The sequence below is a fragment of the Hylobates moloch genome, unplaced genomic scaffold, assembly GCF_009828535.3.
Source record: "Hylobates moloch isolate HMO894 unplaced genomic scaffold, HMol_V3 SCAFFOLD_9, whole genome shotgun sequence".
Classification (NCBI taxonomy): Eukaryota; Metazoa; Chordata; class Mammalia; order Primates; family Hylobatidae; genus Hylobates; species Hylobates moloch.
Genome location: NW_026652284.1, coordinates 9,188,312 through 9,210,790, shown reverse-complemented (window position 1 = coordinate 9,210,790; position 22,479 = coordinate 9,188,312). Strand labels below are relative to the sequence as shown.

The 22,479-nt window shown below is 53.1% G+C and overlaps 1 protein-coding gene, 1 long non-coding RNA gene and 1 other non-coding gene across 6 annotated transcripts in view; 1 reads left to right on the top strand and 2 right to left on the bottom strand.

Annotated features, from left to right (window-relative positions):
• Positions 1 to 21,137, top strand: part of CTNNBIP1 (catenin beta interacting protein 1) — a 78,432-nt gene extending 57,295 nt beyond the window's left edge. For 2 of the 3 annotated variants that reach the window (XM_032758850.2, XM_032758852.2), the window contains one exon: positions 20,026 to 21,137. In XM_032758850.2, the coding sequence (XP_032614741.1) occupies positions 20,026 to 20,264 (239 nt within the window). In that variant the 3' untranslated portion in view covers positions 20,265 to 21,137. Of the gene's footprint in view, positions 1 to 4,503; positions 7,021 to 20,025 lie in introns of those variants that run through there. The other variant, XM_032758853.2, reaches the window with a different exon arrangement.
• LOC131384216 (uncharacterized) lies at positions 5,130 to 10,339 on the bottom strand. Of its 2 annotated transcripts, XR_009214853.1 has the most exons (4): positions 9,724 to 10,339; positions 8,862 to 8,923; positions 6,830 to 6,978; positions 5,130 to 5,298 (listed from the first exon to the last, which is right to left on the bottom strand). It is a non-coding gene; the product is annotated as an uncharacterized LOC131384216 (long non-coding RNA). The 2 variants fall into 2 exon arrangements; XR_009214852.1 differs by lacking the exon at positions 8,862 to 8,923.
• LOC116814046 (small nucleolar RNA ACA64) lies at positions 20,215 to 20,341 on the bottom strand. The gene has a single exon (XR_004371144.1). It is a non-coding gene; the product is annotated as a small nucleolar RNA ACA64 (small nucleolar RNA).
• Positions 21,138 to 22,479: the final 1,342 nt, after the last annotated feature.

Genomic DNA, 22,479 nt, shown 5'->3' with positions numbered 1-22,479 from the left:
TGTCAATTTCTACAAAAAAAAAAAAAAAAAAGAATTTTTACAAACTCCGCAAGAAAGGGATTTTGATAGAGATCATGTATTGAATTTTATTCAGTAATGTTGTGTACTGTTCAAAGCACAAAAATTTGCACTTTGTTAAATTTGTTCCTAAGTGTTTTATTATGATTAATGCAATTATAAGTGGAATCATTTTCTTAATTTTACTTTGATTGTTCATTGCTAGTGTATAAAAATACAATTGATTTTTGTATATTGACCTTGTATCCTGTACCTTTAACTTGTTTATTAGTCCTAATAGTTTTTTAGTGGGCCAGGTGCAGTAGCTCAAGCCTGTAATCCCAGCACTTTGGGAGGCCAAGGTGGGCAGATCACTTGAGCTCAGGAGCCTGAGACCAGCCTAGAAAACATGGCAAAACCCCATCTCTACAAAAAATACAAAAATTAGCCAGATGTGGTGGCACACACCTATAGTCCCAGCTACTCGGGAGGTTGAGGTGGGAGGATTGCTTGAGCCTGGGAGGTGTGGAGGTTGCAGTGAGCCAAGATTATGCCACTGCACTCTGGCCTGGGTGACAGAGTGAGACCCTATCTCCAAAAAAAGAAAAAAATTTTTTTTTTAGTGGATTCCTTATGATTTTCTACATATACGATCATGTCATCTACAAATAGGGATAGTTTTACTTCTTCCTTTCCAATCTGGATGGCTTTTATTTCTTTTTCTTAACTTACCTAACCTGGAATGAACCTCAAGACAATATTGAATAAGAATGGTGAAAGCGGACATCCTTTTCTTGTTCATAATCTTGGTAGGGAGAGTTTTCACCACAAATATGATAAGAGCTGTGGGATTTTCATAGATGCCATTTATCAGATTGAGGATGTTCTCTTCTAGTTTTTTTTTTTTTTTGAGATGGAGTTTCGCTCTTGTTGCCCAGGCTGGAGTACGATGGCGTGATCTCAGCTCACTGCAACCTCCGCCTCCCAGGTTCAAGCGATTCTTCTGGCTCAGCCTTCACAAGTAACACAGGCATGTGCCACCATGCCTGGCTAATTTTGCATTTTTAGTAGAGATGGGGTTTCACCATGTTGGTCAGGCTGGTCTCGAACTCCTGACCTCAGGTGATCCGCCCACCTCTGCCTCCCAATAAAGTGCTGGGATTACAGGCGTGAGCCACCACACCCAGCCTTGTTGAGTGGTTTTATTATGTTGGATTTCATCAGCTACTTTTCCTGTATGGTTTTTGTCCTTTATCCTATTGATATGGTGTTTTACAGTCATTGATTTTCAGATGTTAAGCCAACCTTGCATTCCTGGGATAAATCTCACCTGGTCAGGGTGTAGAATCCTTTTTATATGTTGTTGTATTCAGTTTGCTAGCATTTTGTTGGGTGTGTTTGCATCTATATTCATGTGAGATACTCAGCTGTAGTTCTCTTTTCTCATGATACTGTCATTGGGTTTTGGCTCTCCTTATCTTTTAATGTGTTAGAGTGTGGAACAGGAGACACAGATCAACCTTTCCCCTCCTATGCTCACTTGCATCTGGTGGGAAGGGACAAATAGAAGCTCTGAGCTCAAGTTCAGACAGTGTCAACAGAGGTACCAAGGAGGAAGACAGAGCTTCATCTGTAAAACAGGATAGGAAAAGCCAGCTGGCAGCCTGGAGGCAGTGGGCTGGCCTGCTGCCTTCTTTGCAGTGCATCCAGGACAGTGAGACTACCTGAGGGAGCTGCCATATGCTGGTCTTCAAAGGAAAGACTGTAGGACTCAACCTCTGAGGTCCTTCCTGGCTCTAAAACTCCAGCTCTGAGGGATCGAGTCATGATCATAATGTAACAGCTCACCCTCCCTATTCAGTAACTGGCCCAAATTTCATAGAGAAGAGGAAAAGGGGAACCAGTGTCCTCGGCCAGAGGCCTGTCAGGTTCATGGCCAGACCTCATTGAATGACAAATACCTGGCTGACCAGTGACAAGGATAGGTCAGAGAATGCTCTGGAAGAACTGAGAGCCTGCCTTCTTTTTCATCCCAAAGGAAAGCAGATCCTTGTGGTAAAGCCTGGATAATATCCTTAAGGAACAGAAGAGAGCACAGACAGGCCGCAGCTCCGCAGGCCTTTTCCTCTCTGCAGGGCTCCAGCAGCACAGTGGGAGGCTCTATAAATGCCACCAGGGAAGGGGGTGGCAGCTGGCAATGTGGGAAGGGTAGGACTCTTGCAAATCCTTTGCTTCAAGTGTCTTGTTAAATAGCCATCAGAGTCCCTGTGTGACCTGGAGAAGATTACTTCCTTCCCACCCTCAGAGCACAGGACAGGCACACACACTGGGCAGGCTGTGGAGTCGGGAGTCCTGGTCCCCAGGTCTGGGCTCCTCTGAGGAGCCAATGGCCCATTCCCTCTGTAGATGCACCATTCCCTCCTGGGGCATCCAGGGCTATTTTTGTGCCTGCAGCTCACTACAGAGGCCCAAGGTCCCTGAGCGAAAGGCCACGGGGCAGGCAGGGAGAGGAGTGAGCGGGCTGCCACCATCACTGCCACTAAGGCATCTTCTGCTGACAACTCCCCTTTCACAGACTCTTGTCAGCCCCCTTCTGATTAGCGAGCTGGGCAAGCAGCACTCAGGAAAAGTCGGCATCTGTTAGGTAACCAGCTCAGCTGCCGTGCAGGGGATGATGTAATCTTTGATTCTGTGGTTGCTAGGAAAATTCTGCCTGCAGTGATACTGCGTGGTCCTAGGGCTCAGGCGAAAACAGAATGTTCCCGAGAAGACAGGGGAAGGATTCATAGGGCTTCCCAAGCGAGGGAGCCCCATCCTAGGGGCTGGACAACTCGTGCCCCTTTCTAGATGCTTATTTCCCTTCTGAGCAATGGAGGTTGTGCTGGTAAAGCCAGAACCCCATGAAGGTGGGCTGGCAGTGGGAGGTGACAAGGCTTATTCCCTTAGCAGCACCTTGGTGCTCTAGTGCCAAGTGGAAGGTGTGTCTTGTGCATTGCATCCTTGTAGTTGGGCCTTCCATCTCTGGCCCTCCTGACGGCTGGGCGCGTCCTCCCTCTCTTGGTAGAGCAGTTGGAAGGAGGTCAGCACATGCCGGCTGTGGGGGAGACCCGGCTCACTGAGTGGAGGCCGGCTCACTCTGCTGACTCCATTTCACATGCCAGGAGCCTCACTTCACACCCCCCACACTGGCCCACCCTCAGGTGGCCTTTCCTGTCTCTCCTATTCCGATCCACCCCCTCCCAGAGAGAGTGCCTGCAATAGCACAGACAGGATGTCAGAAAGACCATGGGCAGCCAGACTGGTACTTTTCGGGGCAAAGTGAAGATCTGCCCTTTTACAAAGGGGGCAAGAGCAGCAGGACCGGGTCAGGGAGTCAGGGTGGGGCCCTACAGGTCACCTCCTGGCCCACAGCCCCTCCCCGGCCATGTCAGCACCTAACTCCCCAGGCAGTTGTGGGTGTGGGCAGCAGGTCAGCATTTCGAGCTTTGCCCTCCTGCCACTGCCTATCCTGGCCACTCATCAGCGCCTGTCCTCTGGAAAACAAGACAAAGGAAGTGATTCACAAGTGCCTGGGCCAGAATCTCAAATTCAGAATTAAGAAAAAGAAGGATTGGCTGGGCATGGTGGCTCATGCCTATAATCCCAGCACTTTGGGAGGCCAAGGTGGGTGGATCATGAGGTCAGGAGTTTGAGACCAGCCTGACCAACATGGTGAAGCCCCATCTCTACTAAAAATACAAAAAAATTAGCCGGGCGTGGTGACACGCACCTGTAATCCCAGCTACTCAGGAGGCTGAGGCAGGAGGATCGCTTGAACCCAGGAGGCAGAGGTTGCAGTGAGCCGAGATTGTGCCACTGTACTCCATCCTGGGTGATAGAGCGAGACTCCATATCACACACACACAAAAAAAAAAGAAAGAAAAAAGAAAAAGAAAAAGAAGGATTGTGGGCTTATCTGTCTCAGTCAGAGCCAGGCGGACAGTAGGCTGGACGTGGGCCCGGCCATGCTTCTTGGAAGAGGTGTTGGGTTTGGGTGAAGGAGAAGCTGCTGCAAAGAGGAATGGCTATTTAAAACCACAGTGAGCCAGACCCTCTGAAGGCATCAAGACGTGAGTCTTGAGAAGAAAGAGGGAGGTTCCCAAGGGCCACCCTACCTCTGGCTTTGGTAACTCTGGAGCAAGGGCTGTGAGCAGAGCTGAGCCCTGCTCCAGGTCACCTGGGGCCTCATCATGGCTCACCTGTCAGCTATGTAGCCTTGAGCAAGCCTGTGAGCCTCACCCTGGCAGCCCTGCCTTGCAGCCCTACAGCAGGGTTGCAAGCCTTGTCCCCAGCCAGGAGGCAGGGAAGACCAGAGGGGAGGAAGACTTCCTCCGAAGTACTTTGTCCTCAGAGAGTGCCGCGATCCTGGTGGGCGGGGGCTGCAGCTTGGCCACAGCCTCCTTGCTTGTCCTGTTCGCAAGCCAATGCTGGAAGCCCCATCAGCGATCCTTGTCGCCTTATCTGCAGGTGCAGAGGACGTGGTGATGGCGTTTTCCAGGTCGGAGACGGAAGACCGGAGGCAGTAGCTGCAAAGCCCTTGGAACACCCTGGATGCTGTTGAGGGCCAAGAGATCTGTGTGGCTCCTGGGCTGGCTGAGTGGCAGCAGACCCCCTTGTCCCACCTCCCCCTTCCCCTACCCAACCCTGCCCTGCCCCACCCCACCTCACAGCTACTCAGTGGGGCTGGCATCAAGGGAGACACCAGTGGTGCATTTATAATTGGCTTAAAGGGATGGACTTGTGATTGGCTGCAGGAAGAAACTTTTTTATTTTTTAAATCTTGACCAACAGAAACCTTTTATTTTTATTTCTGACTCTTATTTTTTAAAAAATTTGCGCCTCGGTATCTGGCTTCCCTGGAAGCTCTCCGAGCTCTGGTGCTTTAGGTAGGTCATTTTTTTAGAAATGTGAAGAGGTCTGATTGGCTGCTTAAACTGGAAAGGGACTGTGATTGGCTGGTTAATGGGAAACGGTTTTTTTCTTTGATTGGCTGCAGGTGTTCTGCTGATAGCAACAGCTTCCCTATTTTGAATGCAGAAAACAGGGTCTGGGACATTAGTTGTTATATTTGACTTGAAAAGAAAGAAACCAAGTGCGCTTTGCAATATTTATTACACAAAGAACTTGCTGCTGCCTTCACATTTGGGGTTTGTGTTTGATTGGCTTTCGATGCGTGTGTTTGGTTTCCCATTGGTTCACCTGTGACTCCTGTTGCCATGGATTCACCCCCCTCTGCTGCCGGCTCTGGGCCTGAGGGTCCACCTGGGGAGTACATTTGCTTTAATGAGTACACCTGCCTCCACCAGCAAGGGGACCCCGAGAACCCTGAGCAGAGTCCACAGCTGGAAAGTTGGGCGCCTGAGGAGCTTTGTGTCGTCTTGAACGAGCAGCCCAGGGCCTAGAGGTAACCGTTAGGCGGGATTTATGTGCATTGCCTGCATGAGCTGGCAACCAGCCAGCGTCCCTTGGTGAGAAGGGGATTGCTGAGGCACCGTCCAGGCCCTGCCTGCCGGGCCGGGCCCAGCAGAGGCATACTACCCAGCTCTGTCCTCTTGGCCATCCCTCTGTGTACCACTTCCTGAGGCCTCATTTTGGGGGTCATCTTGGAAAGAGGAGGAGCTTCTCCCAGTGTAAGACCCCAAAGACTCTGGAGATCATCTAGCGGAGGTCTCTGCTTGGGAGCCCAGAACCCACATAAAAGCCCCAGCTTGGCTCACAAGGCCCAGGAGACTTCCAGCTCCAAACACCAACCCCTGACCTACCCCAGCCAGGCTCCTACCGGTCTGCTGCCAGTGCAGTAGTTCCCGGCCAGCTCTGGAGTTCTCTCATCAGAGGCCCATGCCCTCCACTCCACTGCCTTTGGAAGGGTCTCTCTCCAGGTCAGCCTGGAAGGGACAGTATTGTTTGTTTATGAAATGCCACCGGGACAGCTGGCTGGGCCTTCACCAAGCAAGTCCCTTCAGACTGGCCCCTAAGCCAAACTGAGGCCCAGAATTGCAGTTCAGAATGGCAGTCCTGGAGGTAGGGGGTGAGGGGCAGGTCTAGTGTTCCTGCACCAACCCTAAGTCCTTCTACCTGCCACCCCCTTCCCTGGGAGGGAGGTGGTCCTCCTATCTCCCTAGATCACTGGCAGGTGTGGGATCTGGGGAGAGGGGTTGGAGAAAGATGCAGTCCTCAGGAAGGGGGCCGCCACCCTCTCCTACGCTGGTAGATGCTGAGGCCCCTAGGTGCCCAGAGCCAGGGGGACCCTCTCAGAACCAAATCTTTCCCCTTTCTCAGGGCTTGGGGCTCGGGCCGTAGGGGCTCCTGAGTGTCATGAAGTGCACAGGAGCCAAATGACCCACCCCTGGAGAGCCCCATGGTCAGTGGGTGGTTCATGCTGTGCTCTGGCACCATCAGCCTGTTCCAGAAGGAGGATTCGAGCATCAGGCTGAGACCCTGTGTCCTCCACCATGCACTCACCCCTAGCCCTGGTTAGCTGACAGGCAGCTGTGGGGAACACAGCTACAAACCTACCCTGGCAGGCACCTGAGAGCATCTCAGGAGGGGCAGCGCATGTGTGCATGTGCTGTGTGAGCGAGCACATCCGTGTGCACACTCATATACACACGTGCACACACATGCACTCTCCCAGCTCAGGGGCCTGGAGGTCTGGCTGAGCCAGCCCCTGGGGAAAGGTGAGTTCTTTCGTCTCCCTCCTCCAGGTTGGAGTGCCTGGAGTCTGGTGTCGAGGCCACATTGCTGGCTGCCCCCTCTTTGTAGCTCCTATAAAGGGCCCACACCCGGTGGATACCTGGTTGAACGTGTGGTCTCTGCCCCAGCCTGTCCTTGTCATGATCACAGGCCTTGCTTTTGTAACAATGACGACCCTGGCCTGTCTCATCTTCTGAAGAGGAAAAGTCAGAGTGTTGCTGTGGCTTCATATTTCAACTAAAAATATATCTGTTGGAGAAAGAAATTAACAATAAAGAATTTTCATAGGTTGGCGTGTGAGCTGAGCTGGTTTCTCCCTCGGAATCAGGCGCTCTGACTGATTTCCCCACATCACATGGGCTCTGCTGCTGCGGGGGCCCCTCCTTCCCAGGGAGGCGCAGCCAGGAAGGACAACACCAAGTTTGATAAGTGTCTGTGACCTGAGTTGAGCTCAGGGTTTGGAAGAATTTCTAGATCTACCCAGCCCAGCTCAAGGGTCGTTAGGAAGGTTGAACCTCCTTTTTGACCTGGAGATTCTAAACATCATTCCAGATTCAACTGAGATCAGTAAACGTTAGAGGCAACCTTGTCTTCCACACCTGTGAAAAGACACTAAGCACTCCATAAGGATGTGGGGACCCCACCATCCTAGGCACCCCAACATCCTGATGTGATGGCACCGGTTTTAGAATGCTTGTTACAGACACCCAAACAGAATATCTGTCCTTTCCACCATCCCAGAAGTGGAAGATATATTGGTTTTTAGCTGTATGTACAAGTTTGGAAGCTGAAATCATTTCTGCTTCAATAATTTTTGCTTTGGAAGCATTTTCTAGAAATTTTCATTTCCACCCTTCATAATCTCATTTTTGGGTCTTTTTTTTTTTTTTTTTCTGTTTACATAGTCTCACTGCTTCATTTCCTTTTCAAAGAATTTCACTGGGTCCTAGAGGCTATGGAGTTTACAGAATATGAGTACAATGGCACAACCAACATCGTTAAATCTTTGTGTTGGGGGAGATATTGGGTCTTGTAGCAACCCATGCAGTAGCCAGATGTGCAAGCCTCTCTGAAACATTTCTGAAAAGACCTTGTCCAGGCTTTGCCTGAATACTCTCTAGAGTTGGGGAGCTCACTACCTCACAAGTTAGTCCAGACCATGTTCATGTAACCTATGCTTATCCTTATATTAAGTTGATCTGCCTTTTTCTGTAACTTCTTGTCCAGAAAGGAGTTTGTAGTCATTGGGAGAAAGACAAATAAAGATTGCTGTGTTAACCAGAAGTTACGTAGAGACACACATCCAAAGGTCCATGGTAGGTAGATTGTGTGCAGATTCCACCCCTTGCCCAGTGCTCCGAGTGACACTGTCAGCCTTGTAGTTAATCAGCTCTTCTAAGCTGAGCCACTGAGTAGTTCAAGGTACTGACCGGCTGGCCCTAGTCCCACCTGCCCAGCCCCCAGCAGAGAGCTTGGAAACCGGAGCCAAGTGGGATCGTCCTCCCGGTGCTGTCTAACCTGTCAGCTGCCTAAACTGTCATGAGAAGTAGGCCACGTAAATGAGTCGGGGACACTTCAGCAGGCAAAGGAAAAACACCGGGGAGAGCCTTGGGTCTTTTGGGGTCCCTCAGCCCATACAGCAGGCAACCTCCTGGGTCACCTTCCCAGGTATGGGATGGGGTAACGACCCCAACAGGCGGTGCTGGGACTGCTGCGGCCAGAGACAGCATGGGGCCAGGCTGAGCCTGGGGTGGGGAGGCTGAGGGCTGTGCCTTTTGGTGTTTCCCAGGCTTGGGGGGCGGGCGGTTGAGAATGAATGAAGTGCTTCTCCCCGTCCCTGCAGGTAAATACCAGCACTGAGAATCCAAGCTGGCCCCAGCCTTTGAAGAGGGTCTTTTTAGCAAGGAATTTGACCCCCTCCATTGGTGGTAGGGGGAACTCTGGCCCCAGGGGACCCCTGACACCACCCACGTGCCTGCCGCCTTTGCTTGGGCAGGGCAGGTTCGTTTCTGTCTCTCTCTCTCTCTCTCCCTCTGTCTTTCTCTCTCTCCCTCCCTCTTCCGGGTTGCCCATGGCCACCCAACCCTTTCCATTTCCCAGAGGGTAAAATGCACCCAGACTAACTGACTAACCTGAGGCTGTGTTGAGAAAACGTTTCCCCGCTCTGCACTGTCCACTGAAAGCACTTGATCTTCTGGAAAACAACTGATGTTCAGATTTGGGGGGACTTGCAGGGCAAGTTAGGGGTCAGTTCTAATTTGAAGAAAGTCCTTCTGAAGGGACAAGGGCAGTGAAATGCCTTTTGAATATCAACTAGTATCTTGCTTTCACTTTTCTCCTTGACATTGGAACTTTCCCCATCACAGATGGTTCCCAGAGGGGCCTTACAGTCCTGCCAGCACAGAAGTCATGAGCGCTCTTGACACAGGGACGAGCCACGCCCTACCCACCCTGCGCCGTCTACTTCTCTTCCAGAGCCCCTAGGTTAGGTGTGTGTGCAACAGGTGGCCGTCCCTGTTTGCACACCCGTGGGAGCCCCGCCTCGCCCTGCGCAACCCCAGAGGAGGTGACTTCAGACCCAGAGCCTCTGAGAGTTTCCACTGCCTGACGCTTGGTCTTGACCATGCTGCTTCCGGTGGAAGGAGGTGGATCTTCACAAACATCTTTCACAGGTGTCTCCTATGTCTCGGTTTTTTTTATGTTTGTTTTTGTTTGTTTGTTTGTTTGTTTTTTGAGACAGAGTCTTACTCTGTCACCCAGGCTGGAGTGTAGTGGCACGATCTCGGCTCACTGCAGCCTCCGCCTCCCGGGTGCAAGCAGTTCTCCTGCCTCAGCCTCCTGGGTAGCTGGTATTACAGGCACCCACCACCACACCCAGCTAATTTTTGTATTTTTAGTAGAGATAGGGTTTCACCATGTTGGCCAGGCGTGAGCCACCGGGCCCGGCCATGTGTCCCAGTCTTAACAACGCAGCTAGTGTTGACTGGATGGTACCTGTGTGAAGGCGCATGCTCAGTCACGTGCGAGGTCTGTTCCTAGGCTGCCCCGAAGCTCCCTGGGGGTCTCTCTGAAGCCTCCCATGCAGACCTAGCACTTCACCTCCAAGCTAAGCTGGTTTTGCCAGAAGTTCCTCTTCCACTTTAAATCTTCGAGGACTATTTGCCTCCACAGCATAAATCTTTATGTCCACATAGCTGGGGGCTGGGGAGAGAGACATCATGGTTTAGAGAGGGAACTGTGGAGGCCGACTGGAGGCAGGACTGAGTCTGTCACTTGGCAGCTGTGTGACTTGGGGTGAATGATGAATCTTATTGAAAAAAATGGAAAAAATAAGAGCATCAGGGCCATAGGTTGTTGGTGACAACTAATGAGATAATGCATATGACACGCTTAGCAGAGTGACCTGTGACCAGTGGGGGGTCAGGACATAGGGTCATTGTTAAGTCACCATAGTGGGTGTCCCTGCACCCCATCTTCTCTACTCAAAAGTCACACAGAGCGAGGACTTGTCAGCAGCCTTTGGTGTGGGGAGGTGCACAGCCCCAGGTCCCGCGAGGTGCTTAGAAAACGCTTCTTTGATGAGGATGAAGGAGCCCAGATGATCCCTTTGTAGAAGCCAAGGCCAGAGCTGCCTCCAGCTCCCCAGCCCCTGCCCTGAGCCTCTCCCTCTGCTGAGCTGCTTTGCCTCGGGGACGGGTGCTCACTGGAGCAGAGCCCCTCCACCTTCCCCAAAACCTGCCAGCTGAGAAGAGTGCCCCTCAGGGTGGACTCTGTCACGGAGGGACCTCGGCAGAGCCTGGGAGTGGGAGTCTTGTTTTCCAGGGACCCTCCTGCTCGCCTCGTGCTTAAACTCCAAATAGAATCACAGCCAGTCAGGAAAGGGGATAAAATTAAATCCTCGATCATGATCAAGTGGTTAAAAAAAACCCATCACAGCCAGCGGCTCCTTCTCACGGCAGCGGCAGCCGGCTCTGCCTCAGAGCAAATAGGAGGAGGAGGAAGACAGAGCCATCTTGGGCCCCAGAAACCCTCCCTCCCGGCCAGCCCCTCCTCCTGCCTTCCTAGCCCTCCAGGGCCCCAAGACTCTGCACCCCTCACCCCAAAGATGGGGAGGCTGGGAGCATGGCTGCTGTGGGGGAGGCCCACATCCTGCCCAAGGAGGCAGGGCCTGGACTCCGAGCTCCGGAACTGCAGACCTGGGATCGAATCCAGACTCTGCCAGTGACTGTGTCGTGGGCAAATCACTCAACGTTTCCGAGCCTGTTTCCTAATCTGGAACGTGGGAACAATCATGGCAACTGCCTCATTGGCTGTTGTCTGGATTCAGTGGGTGGGCACCGGCAGTGGTGAGCCAAGGGTGGGGGGGCACGGACGGGGGAGCAGCCTGCCTGGGGTTCAGGCAATAAGGGGGTGTATTGTCTGGAGAGAATTTCAAAACACTAAAACTGACGGTCTGGTCTGCTTTCTTTCTTTTGCCTCCACGCCCAGGCTACTCTAGCCCTGGGGCAGAGCACGGCCACCCCCCAACACTTGACCTCTTTGGGCAAGAGGCCAGGCTGCTGACTCAGCATAGGTCTAGGTGGGCCTGGCTGAGATGCCCCCATGTCAATGGGTGATGCCCCGCGACCCCCTCAGTGCCACTTCCCAGCCTCAGGCCTCCATCTGCAGAAAAGGAAGAGGCCACAGTTCCTCACCTTGGGCCCTGGCTGCACCCTAGGCCCTGGCCTCCTCTGAGTAGCCCCTGAGGAGTGGTAGAGGCCGGAGCTGCCAGCACCTGGCAGGGCGGAGCCTGCAGAGCCTGCAGAGCTGGAGGTCTGCAGTGTGCCCGGAGGGAGGACTGAGGTGTACCTTGGCTGGGGAGTTAGGAAGCTGCCAGAGGAAACAATGAGGCTATAAAAATAGCCCTTTGTTTACCATAGGTGCACATCCTTGTGTGTCCTTGTGTGAAAGAGGGGCCAGCTTGGTGGAGGGGCTGAGCTTCCAGTGGGGAAGGGACCTGGCAGAGTCAGTGGTGGGGCAGAGTTGGGGGGGCCCATCCGCCCCCCGCTGCAGTGCCCACGTAGCCTCCCCAGGTAGCATCTGATGGCCTCACTGGCCTGAGGTGGCCCCTCCAGCCAGGCCTATGGTGTGGCTGTACCTGTGCTCCCTCAGCAAGGCTCAGCCCCAGCCCCCAGCCCAGAGGCCTGTGGCACCCCTGCCCGCCCTCCCAGGCCCAGCTCGGACTGCCCCTGCCAGCTTGTCCCTTGGGAGTCAGTCCGGGGCTGGTCCTGCATCCCAGGGTAGAATCTTGCCACGCAGTCTGTAGACTTCTCCGACCGATTCAGCCCTCCACCCCATCAGAAGGGCTGAGACTGTAGAGAGGCCATACCCTGGGAGGCGCAGCCCGGACTCTGCCCCTCAGGGTTCTATCTGGAACCTTCCTTCCTAGCTCTCGCAGCTCCTCCCAGCGCCTCCAGCTGGCTTTGGAGGTGAGCCCTGAGCCATCTGGCTGCCTCCCAGGACTCCTCCAGGCACTGCGAGAGTTAACTCAACCAGCCCAGCCTGTGCCAGCTGGGCCCCTGCTGGGCATTGAACGCATCAGGAAATGCTGGCTGAGGACCTACTGGGCACTGGGCTGGGAAGTGAGATGCGGGACTGAGGCTGCTGGACGGGACTGATGTGCAAATAGGCAGCAACGGTGCAGGGCCCTGCGGGAAGGGAACAACCGTGCCAGAGAGCTGGAGCTGGTGGCCCCAGGCTCACCTGTAGGGGACTGAGGCAGTTGGGAGGGTCCCTCAGAGTTCCTGCACTTGCCCAGGGTGGTGAGGGGTGCACTTCTCCTTGGCTTGTGATGTGGCTCATGGGGCGGTCAGGGCAGGGTGGCCACAGAGGCCTCTGGGTCCACTGGGGACCATTGGTCCCTGACACTTCTATGGCAGCTGGACTCAGAGAGGGCAGGAGGCTTGCTCATTTCTGTCTTGGGCTTGCTTGTTTCTGCAGCAGAACCTGCCTCTTTTGAGCACTCAGGTTGCACCGGTGGTCTCTGGAGCCCCTAAAGTCACATGGTGCCAGCTCTTGCCGTTCTGTTCCCAGTCTAAGGGTTCCCCCAAAAGGTCGTGTCTGAGAGCCACTTGCTTTTTCTGGCACCTTCCCAGGGAGGACCCCTGGGAAGCAGCTTCAGAAGCAGAACATGTTAGGAGGGCAATTTGTCAGGACAAGCCTGGGAGGTTAGGCTCGAACCTGGCAGCTGCCCAGGCCCTGCTGTGGTTCCTGCTTAAGCTGCTGATGCAGCTGCCAGGGCCGGGCGGTGCTGGCTCTTCCCACCCCCTCCCCAAGCTACGTGGTCTATTCAAGGCCCAGACATTGGTCCTAAGGGAGAAGAAGGGCAAGAAGGGGTGTCCTAGTTCCCTGGGTGGTAACCAGGGGATTCACCCCATCCCTCCTCTGAGATGCTGGGAGGATGAGCAGATGCTGGTGCGCAGAAGGGGCCGAGAGGCTTAGGAGATTAAGCTATTAGTGGTCATTAGGCAGTGGAGGAGGCTAGGCAGCGTGGGGAGGGGAGGGCGGCATGGCAGAGAGTGCTTGTCCAGGAGTCCAGGTGGGTCTACAGCCCACTCTGCCACTCACCCTGGGTAACTCCATCGTGTGTGTCTGAGCCTCCAGGAGGCTGTGGGAGTCATTAATGTTGTTCCCCAGAAATTCCCAGCTCTGCCTTCCAGGCCCTTAATGGGATTGTATTTCCCCACCCACTTTAGTTTGAGTGTGGCCCTAACTTGCTTTGGCCAATGAAATGTGGGCAGAAGTGAGAGCCATTTTGTAATGTTCCAGAAGCAGCTGCCCCATCAGCCTGAGTCCTGGCCATGAGCAACAGAGGAAGCGTGTTGTTTCATGCCTTGGGCATCTTGGGCTTGCTTGTTTCTGTAGCAGAACCTGCCTCTCCTGACCACTCAGGTTGCACCAGCGATCCTGGAGCCCCTGAGGTCACGTGGTGCCAGCTCTTGCTGTTCTGTTCCCAGTCCAAGGGTTCCCCCAAAAGGTCGTGACTGAGAGCCATTTGCTTTTTCTGGCATCTTTGGCATCACAAGTAAGGCTGTCCTGGTCCCCACCCTGGACCCTGCAAGGCAGTCCTGCCTTTTGCTCTTAGGACTCAATCTGCCCTTTGGCATGCGCAGCCCAAGGCCGCGGTGATAGGGCTCCTGTTAATCCGACCTCATCTCTGTCATCCTCCTGTTCTTCCCACTCCAGCCACCAGCCTCCTTTTGTTCCTCAGATGCTGAGCTTCTCCCACCTTGGGGCTTTTGTGCCTGCTGTTCCTTTGCCTGGAATGTTCTTCCTCCATGGCTGAGTCCTTCTCCATGTTCAGATGTCAGCTCCAATGTCACCCCCTCAGAGTGTTCACCCTGATCACCCTATTTTGCTTTCCACTCTTTTTTTGACCGTCACCCAGGCTGGAGTGCAGTGGCATGATCTCAGCTCACTGCAGCCCCCACCTCCTGGGTTCAAGCGATTCTCTTGCCTCAGCGTCCCGAGTAACTGGGACTACAGGCAGGTACCACTGTGCCTGGCTAATTTTTGTACTGTTAGTAGAGATGGGGTTTCGCCATGTTGGCCAGGCTGGTCTTGAACTCCTGACCTCAAGTGATCCATCTGCCTTGGCCTCCCAAAGTGCTGGGATTACAGGCATGAGACACCACGCCCAGCCTTGCTTTCCACTCTGTAACACACTCCCGTTTTCCTGTTTTATTTTTTTATTCATGAATTTCTTTGTTTACTTGTTTATGTTTCGCTCCTCCCGCTAGAAGCCAAGCTGCATGGTTGCATCTTGTCTGGCTGCTTCACTGTCATGTCCTTGGCACCTGACATATAGTGGGCTTTCCACAAGGGCTCGGGAAATGACTGAATCATCCTGACCTTTGAGTGGCTTCTCTGCTGAACCCTCTGTGGCCCACAGGTAGCCTGATCCTATTTCCTGAACCAAAGTGGTGCTGACAACAAGGAAATCCAGGATCTAGAGAGGAGCCATCCTGTTGGCTTCACTGGCTCATGTCCCTTAGGGGATGTTTCAGTGGGGCTGGGCCCTGGCACCGTGTGGCACCCCTGTGAGCCTGTCTTGGCTGATAAATCAATTCTGGGCTGCTGAAGGGGCTTGAGGACTTGTCTGGGCAGACTTTTTGGTTTGACTGGGATTACAGACAACAGAAACCCAACTCCAGCTGGCTCCCATCGCTGGAAGTGTCTCAAGGTAGCTCACAGGATTAAGGCAATTGTGCAGGGACCAGGGCCTCAGGGACTGCTTCCCAAACACCCTCTCCCTTTAGGATCATTTATTCTGTTTCTGCTTGACTCTGCCTGTCGACCTCATTATCTCCTATGACAGACTGGCATCTCCTCCTATGGGGCAACTTCAGTAGAAAGGAGGCTGTTCTCCCAGCACCCAAAACAATCCCAGGGTGATCTCTGATTGACTCCTGACCACAGATGATCCGCCCACCTTGGCCTCCCAGAGTGCTGGGATTACAGGTGTGAGCCACCCCGCCCAGCTGACGGAGCCCTTTTTAAATATTTGGTGGAATATCTCATGAAAACTGCTGGTGTGAATAAAGAAAACTAGATGTAAAATCAGAGGTCTTAGTTCAAGTCTAAGCTCTGCTACTTATGGGTATGTGACTTCTCTGAGCCTCAGTTTGCCCATCTATAAAATGGGTGTTAATACCAACTTCCGGCCAGGTGCAGTGGCTCATGCCTGTAATCCCAACACTTTGGGAGGCCTAGGTGGATGGATTGCTTGAGCCCAGGAGTTCAAGACCAGCCTGGGCAACAGGGTGAGACCTTGTCTCTACAAAAAATACACAAATTAGCTGAGCGTGGTAGCACACGCCTGTAGTCCTAGCTACTCTGGAGGCTGAGGTGGGAAGATTGCTTTAGCCCAGAAGGTCAAGGCTGCAGTGAGGCGGCGATCATGCCACTACACTCCAGCCTAAGTGACAGAGTGAGATCCTGTCTCAAAAAAGAAAAAAAAAAGTCAACTTCCATAAGTTGTTATAAGTATGGAATGAGAAGAGATCTTTGATAGGAATCCTGTCGGTTGTAAAGCACTGCACAGATACCTATTATAATTAGTTTAACTTGGAAAATAACATATACTCTGTTTACAGGGCAGGTAACCCTCTGCCATCAGGATTAGGAGACAAAGGGGAAAGGAAGTGGTGAAACCGGGATTGGCAGGGCCAGGTGACTACTTAGCGAAGGGTGCAGAGGGGAGAAGGGACTCCAGCAGCCATGCCCTGGAGAATAAAGACCTAGGGATGGGGAGAACAGAGGTGGCATTGATGGGCAAACCCTGGGGAGATGCCGAAGAGCAGTTACTATGGCAGCTGATCTCTCATTGTGACTTCTAGGCAGACAGCAACGCAGGGCCCCACCCCTGCTTCCGTGTCCCATTTGGCAGACACTGCCTGGGACAGAGGTGGGTCTACTAGTTTGCTAGGGCTGTTGTAACAAAGTACCACACACTGGATGGCTTACACAACAGAAACTCATCTTCTAACAATTCTAGAGGCTAGAGGTCTGAAATCAAAATGTCAGCATGGGCCAGGCATGGTGGCTCATACCTGCAGTCCTAACATTTTGGGAGGCCAAGGCGGGTGGATTGCTTGAGCCCAGGAGCGTGAGACCCTATCTCTACAAAACATTAAAAACTTAGCTGGGTGTGGTAGCGTGCACCTATAGTCCCAGCTATTTGAGAGACTGAGGTTCCGTGCCCCTGTACTCCAGGGAGACAGAGCGAGACCCTGTCTCAAAACAAAAACAAAAACAAAAGGTCAACAGGGTTCGTTCTTTCTTTTTATCTTTTATTTATTTATTTATTTTTGAGACGGAGTCTCGCTCTGTCATCCAGGCTGGAGTGCAGTGGCGCAATCTTGGCTCACTGCAATCTCTGCCCCCCAGGTTCACGCCATTCTCCTGCCTCAGCCTCCCAAGTAGCTGGGACTACAGGCGCCTGCCACCAAACCCGGCTAATTTTTTTTGTGTATTTAGTAGAGACGGGGTTTCACCGCGTTAGCCAGGATGGTCTCAATCTTTTCACCTCGTGATCCGCCCCCCTCGGCCTCCCAAAGTGCTGGGATTACAGGCGTGAGCCATCGTGCCCAGCCTGTTCTTTCTGTTTAAAATTTATTTATCTGTTTATTTTTTGGAGACAGGATCTCACTCTGTCACCCAGGCTGGAGTGCAGTGGTGCAATCTCGGCTCACTGCAACCTCCGCCTCCCGGGTTCAAGCAATTCTCCTGCCTCAGCCTCTCGAGTAGCCGGGACTAAGGTGCCTGCCACTGTGCCCAGCTAATTTTTGTATTTTTAGTGGAGATGAGGTTTCCTCATCTTGCCCAGGCTGGTCTCAAACTCCTGGGCTCAAACGATCCGCCGGCCTCAGCCTCCCAAAGTGCTGGGATTACAGGCATGAGCCACTGCGCCCAGCCTTAAAATTTTCCTTCTTTCTTTCTTTTTTCTTTCTTTCTCTTTCTTTCTTTCCTTCCTTCCTTCCTTTCCTTCCTTCCTTCTCCCTCCCTCCCTCCTTTCCCTTCCTTCCTTCCTCTTTCTTTCTTCTTTCTTTCTTTCCTTTCTTTCGTCTCTCTCTCTCTTTCATTCTACATTCAGACTCCCAAGCAGTAATTGGCTCCTTCTGAGGGCTGTGGGGAAGGTGTCCCGGGCCTCTCTCCTTGGCTTGTGTGCAGATGGCCGTCTTCCTATGTCTCTTCATGTTGTCTTCCCTCTGTGAGTGTGTCCTAACCTCCTAACCTCTCTCTTTTTTTTTTTTTTTTTGAGACGGAGCTCGCTCTGTCACCCAGGCTGGAGTGCAGTGGCACTATCTCAGCTCACTGCAAGCTCTGCTCCCAGGTTCATGCCATTCTCCTGCCTCAGCTTCCTGAGTAGCTAGGACTACAGGTACCCGCCACCATGCCTGGCTAATTTTTTGTATTTTTAGTAGAGACGGGGTTTCACTGTGTTAGCCAGGATGGTCTCGATCTCCTGACCTCGTGATGTGCCTGCCTCGGCCTCCCAAAGTGTTGGGATTACAGGCGTGAGCCACCGCACCCGGCCCTAACGTCCTCTTTTTATAAGGACACCAGTCCTATTAGATTAGGGATCACGCTAATGACTGCATTTTAATTTCATAACCTCTGTAAAGACCTTGTTTCGAAATAAGGTCACATTCTGTGGTAGTGGGGGTTAGGACTTCAACATCTAAATTTTTGGGGGGAACATAATTGAACCCATATAACAGTGGACATTCTCCTCACGGGTATCCCCCTCCCTCTGACCAGCTCGAACTCCCTGGCCGAAAGCATGTGGCTTACGACCTGCTGGAATAGAAACGGACCCCATAATTGTGTTAATTGCCAGAATACCAGATCTGCAATTAATATGCCACAGAACAAAGAACAAATCCCCTAATCGCACATAATTGGACCTAAACCACACCCTCTGCAGAGCCGTGCAACGGAGCTCCAGTGTTTATGCTCCTTTTCAAATTAGCAAAGATGAACAAATTCCCATCCGTTTCCCCTTCATCCTGCTCAGGGCAAATCTCTGGGGGAAGCTCAGAGGTGGGGACGGATAAGACAGTGGGGCACCCTGGTTGGATCCTGTCCAGAGCCAGGCACCAAAGCCTGGCCTTTGTGGTTAGAGGCAAGATAAAGGTGTCCAAGGGCCTCTTAGCTTCAGGCTGCAGAAGCGAGGTTTCCAGAGCCTTCTGCAAGTCCTGACAGTGTGGCAGCCTGACTGGGGCCTTGGCAGACACCTGGCGCAGGGAGGAAGTGATTCAGGTGCTCTGGGGGTTGTTCTCTGCAGCATGGTGTGACTCACATACAGGTGAGGACTATTTGGGGGCCCTGGGGCAGGTCTGGGTTGGCTTTGGAGACACGATGCTCAGGGCTGCCATCTCTCCTCATCCCTAGAGTGGCAGACAGGTCCAGGGGCAGATGGCCAAGTGCTGTAGCACGATGCTCATGTCCCTTCTTCCTGGTGCCCGTCTCAGCAGCAGGCCTGAGTGCTCTGTGTTTCCATGGCCCCAGAGACAGGCTATCTGGAGACTGTCCTGCCCGTGCTTGCCTCCTGCAGCTGGAAGGTGTCCTGCTCAGGCCTGGAAGCTGGCACTAGCTGTGGTCTTAACATGCAGCACTTCCTGCCCAGCGCTGGTGCCAGGCAGAGCCTCCCCCGCCCTCCACCATGTGTGGAGGCTCCTTGCCCTCGGCCTGCCCATCTGCCTCCTCCTTCAGCTCCCTGGCTTGGCTGCAGCAGACCAGGGACAGAATGAGGCTTCAGGCTGCAGCTCAGGTGGTCTTTCTTCACCCACTCGGCACAGCTCCAAGCTGGGCCTGTGCTGCCAAAGACCAGGGGAGGAAGGGGATCCACAGACTCCTCAGCACCACCCCTCTCCGGGCCACTGGGTCATCCCTACTTCCCATGGTCTGGGCAGAGGGCGAGGGGCCCATGTGGCTCCAGCGCACTTCCAGTTTGCCTCCCTGCCTTTCCCAGGCTGCTCCAGGCTGCCTCCCTGGCTCCTGCTAAGCCAGCTGCAGGGAGGCTCATTGAGAATTCTCAGAGCCCTATCCACTGGCTGTCAGGGGAGAAGCCTGTCTTCCTCAGACTAGCAGTCTTCTCATTTGCATCCCCTAAATCAATGCCCTCTGATGATCAAAGTTCCAGCGCTGCAACTTCAGTGAGGCTGGCTGAGCGAGAAGGGAGAGGAGGCAGGAATCGCCCTCCCTCCTGCTGCCCCTTCAGGCCCAAGGGGAACTGGAAAGCAGAGGCCCTGGGGGGTCCCTGGCAGCGGGGTGCACACAGGAGTAGAAGCAGAGACGTCCCTCCATGGGTAAGCATTTCCTTCCCAGCTTTTCCTGCAGGCTGGACAGGGAATGGGGCAGTGGCAGGCCCCTGTCAACAAGGCTTGCTGGGACGTTCTGGGCCCCCAGATCAGGCATCTGGAGATGCCTGGGGGCGTGGGTCAGGTCCACAGGGAGGGTAGGCTCTGGGAGGAAGGCACCTAGCTGGGTCTCCCTCATCAGAGACCCAGGGACTCAGTCCTCAGCGACTCAAAGAACTAGAAGGATTTGGCCAGGTAGAGGGAGGAGGCGAGGAGGAGGGTCAGCCACACCTACCCTGTCCATGCCCTGGGGTTGCGGGATGCCCAGTAACGGTCCTAGCTAGAATGAGAGCCACCGTTCACTGAGCACTTGCATGGGCTGGACACCTCGGACACCTGCATTTCATGTGTTGTGTTGTTGCTGTTTTTTATAATTTTTTTTTTTTTTTTTTAGACAAACAGCTTTATTTGAAAGACGGGGGACAGCCAAGTTCCCACGACCCCGCGGTCCTGGCGACGTCGGTCTCAGGCGTTGGAGGACCAGTGTCCTGCGGAGAAAAAACAGGGTTAGGAGTATGCAGTCGGGGTCAGGAGTCAGGGGCCAGACCTCGCGAGCGGCCGCACCCGGGGCGGGGGCCGCGGCGCCTCTCGGGGCCTGGGTTTCACTGCCGCACGTGGGGCAGCGCGCGGTGAGCTGAGGCCCCCGGAGGCTCTGGGCGCCGAATCTCACCCGCGGCCACGGCCAAAGCCGGGGGTGATTTTCGACCAACGCCGGTATAATTTTTTTTTTTCGAGACGGAGTCTCACTTTGTTGTCCAGGCTGGAGTGCAGTGGTACGATCTCAGCTCACTGCACCTCCACCCGCTGGGTTCAGGCGATTCTCCCGCCTCAGCCTCCCAACTAGCTAGGACTACAGGCATGCACCACTACACCTGGCCGATTTTTGTATTTTTAGTAGAGACGGGGTTTCACCATGTTAGCCAGGCTGGTCTCAAACTCCTAACCTCAAGCGATCCGCCCACCTCAGACTCCCAAAGTGCTGGGGTTACAGGCATGAGCCACCGTGCCCAGCCCATGCTTTATCATGTTTAATCTACACAACATCCCTATGAGGCCCGTGTCATTACTATCCCCATTTTATAGATGAGGAAACAGACAAGAGAAGCCACAGAACTATGAAGTAGCAGAGCCAGGGTTAAATGAGAGAAGGTTTGAGAAGGGTGTGGATACCGGAAAGGGCTGCTTGCAAGTGAGGAAGCAAGTTTGCACTAGTGTGAGTGCGTGCCCTGGCTTGGGATGATCAAGACAGGTTTCTCCTTACATAGAGAGGACTTCCTGGAAGCCTACAGTCAGGGACCCCCCTCCCGCCACTCCTCCATCCCAGTGTCTTGGCTCCCCTTGACACCCACCATAGCACCAGTTCTCAGAGCTGGAGGGAGCTATCAAACAGGATGGACAGCAGCAGCCAAGCAGTTCTTCCACATTGGTGCCCCTCTGTCTTCTCATGGCCTTGCAGAAACATTCACCATCAGAGCAGTAATGTGGGGAAGAGCGTCGACTTTAGGGCCGCGGATTTAGGTTTGAATCCTGGCTTTACCACTTTGCTGTGTGATTTTGGGCAAATCGCATAACCTCTCTGAGCCCCAGTGTCCTCTTCTGTAAAACAAGGATACTGATTGTATTCATAAGGCCGGGCGCAGTGGCTCACACCTGTAATTCCAGCACGTTGGAAGGCAGAGGTGGGTGGATCACTTGAGGCCAGGAGTTCAAGACCAGCTTGGCCAACATGGTGAAACCCCATCTCTACTAAAAAGACAAAAATTAGCCAGGTGTGGTGGCAGGCGCCTGTAGTCCCAGCTACTAGGGAGGCTGAGGCAGGAGAATCACTTGAGCCTGGGAGGCAGAGGTTGCAGTGAGCCAAAATTATGCCACTGCACTCCAGCCTGGATGACAGAGCGAGACTCCATCTCAAAAAAAAATCAATAACAATAATAATAATAATTGTATTCATTGCATGGGATTGCCACCAGCATGAAATCAGAAATGAATGTAGATTGTTTTCTGGAGGGCTAGCGCACAGAACAATGTACGGGCTGTATTTTTATTTCTAGATCTCTAGGGGTGGGGTGGGTGTTAATCCCTGTTACCCAGAAGAGGAAGGAGGAAAGAGAGCTGTGTCTGCAAACAACTACATGAGCGGGAGGCTGGAGAGGACCAGACGTCTTCGTCTGGCTCTGATTTTTACTGAAGTTTTCTGGCTTAGGGAGCTTCAAGGTCAAGGAAAAAGCACCAAAAAGCCAGAGAAACCTCATCTGAGGCCTGGCTGTGGTACTTCTAAGCTGGAAGGTCTTTTTTCAGAGACAGGGTCTTGCTTTGTCACCTAGGCTGGAGTGCAGTGGTGCCATCATAGCTCACTGCAGCCTTGAACTCCTGGGCTCAAGTGATCATCCTGCCTCAGCCTCCCACGCAGCTGGAACTACAGGCATCTGCTACCATGCCCAACTAACTTTTTTTTTTTGGTAGAAATGAGGTTTCACTATATTGCCTAGGCTGGTCTCGAACTCCTGGCCTCAAGATATCCTTCCGTCTCAGCCTCATCAAAGAATCGAGATTACTGGTGTGAGCCACTGTGCCTGCTCAGTTGAATGGTCTTGACAAGCCACTCAACCCCTCTAAACTCCTGCTTCCCACCAGTCAAAGGGGAATGATAAGAACCTTTATCCAGGAGATTACTTAGACCCAAATGCATATAGATGCTCTTTGAAACACGGAGTATACTTACAAATGCAAATGCTGATGTGCTACATGAAAGTAGTTATGATAGCATCATCATCTCCTTAGACTTTCTTTCTTTTTTTTTTCTGAGACGGAGTCTCCCGCTGTCACCCACGCTGGAGTACAGTGGTGC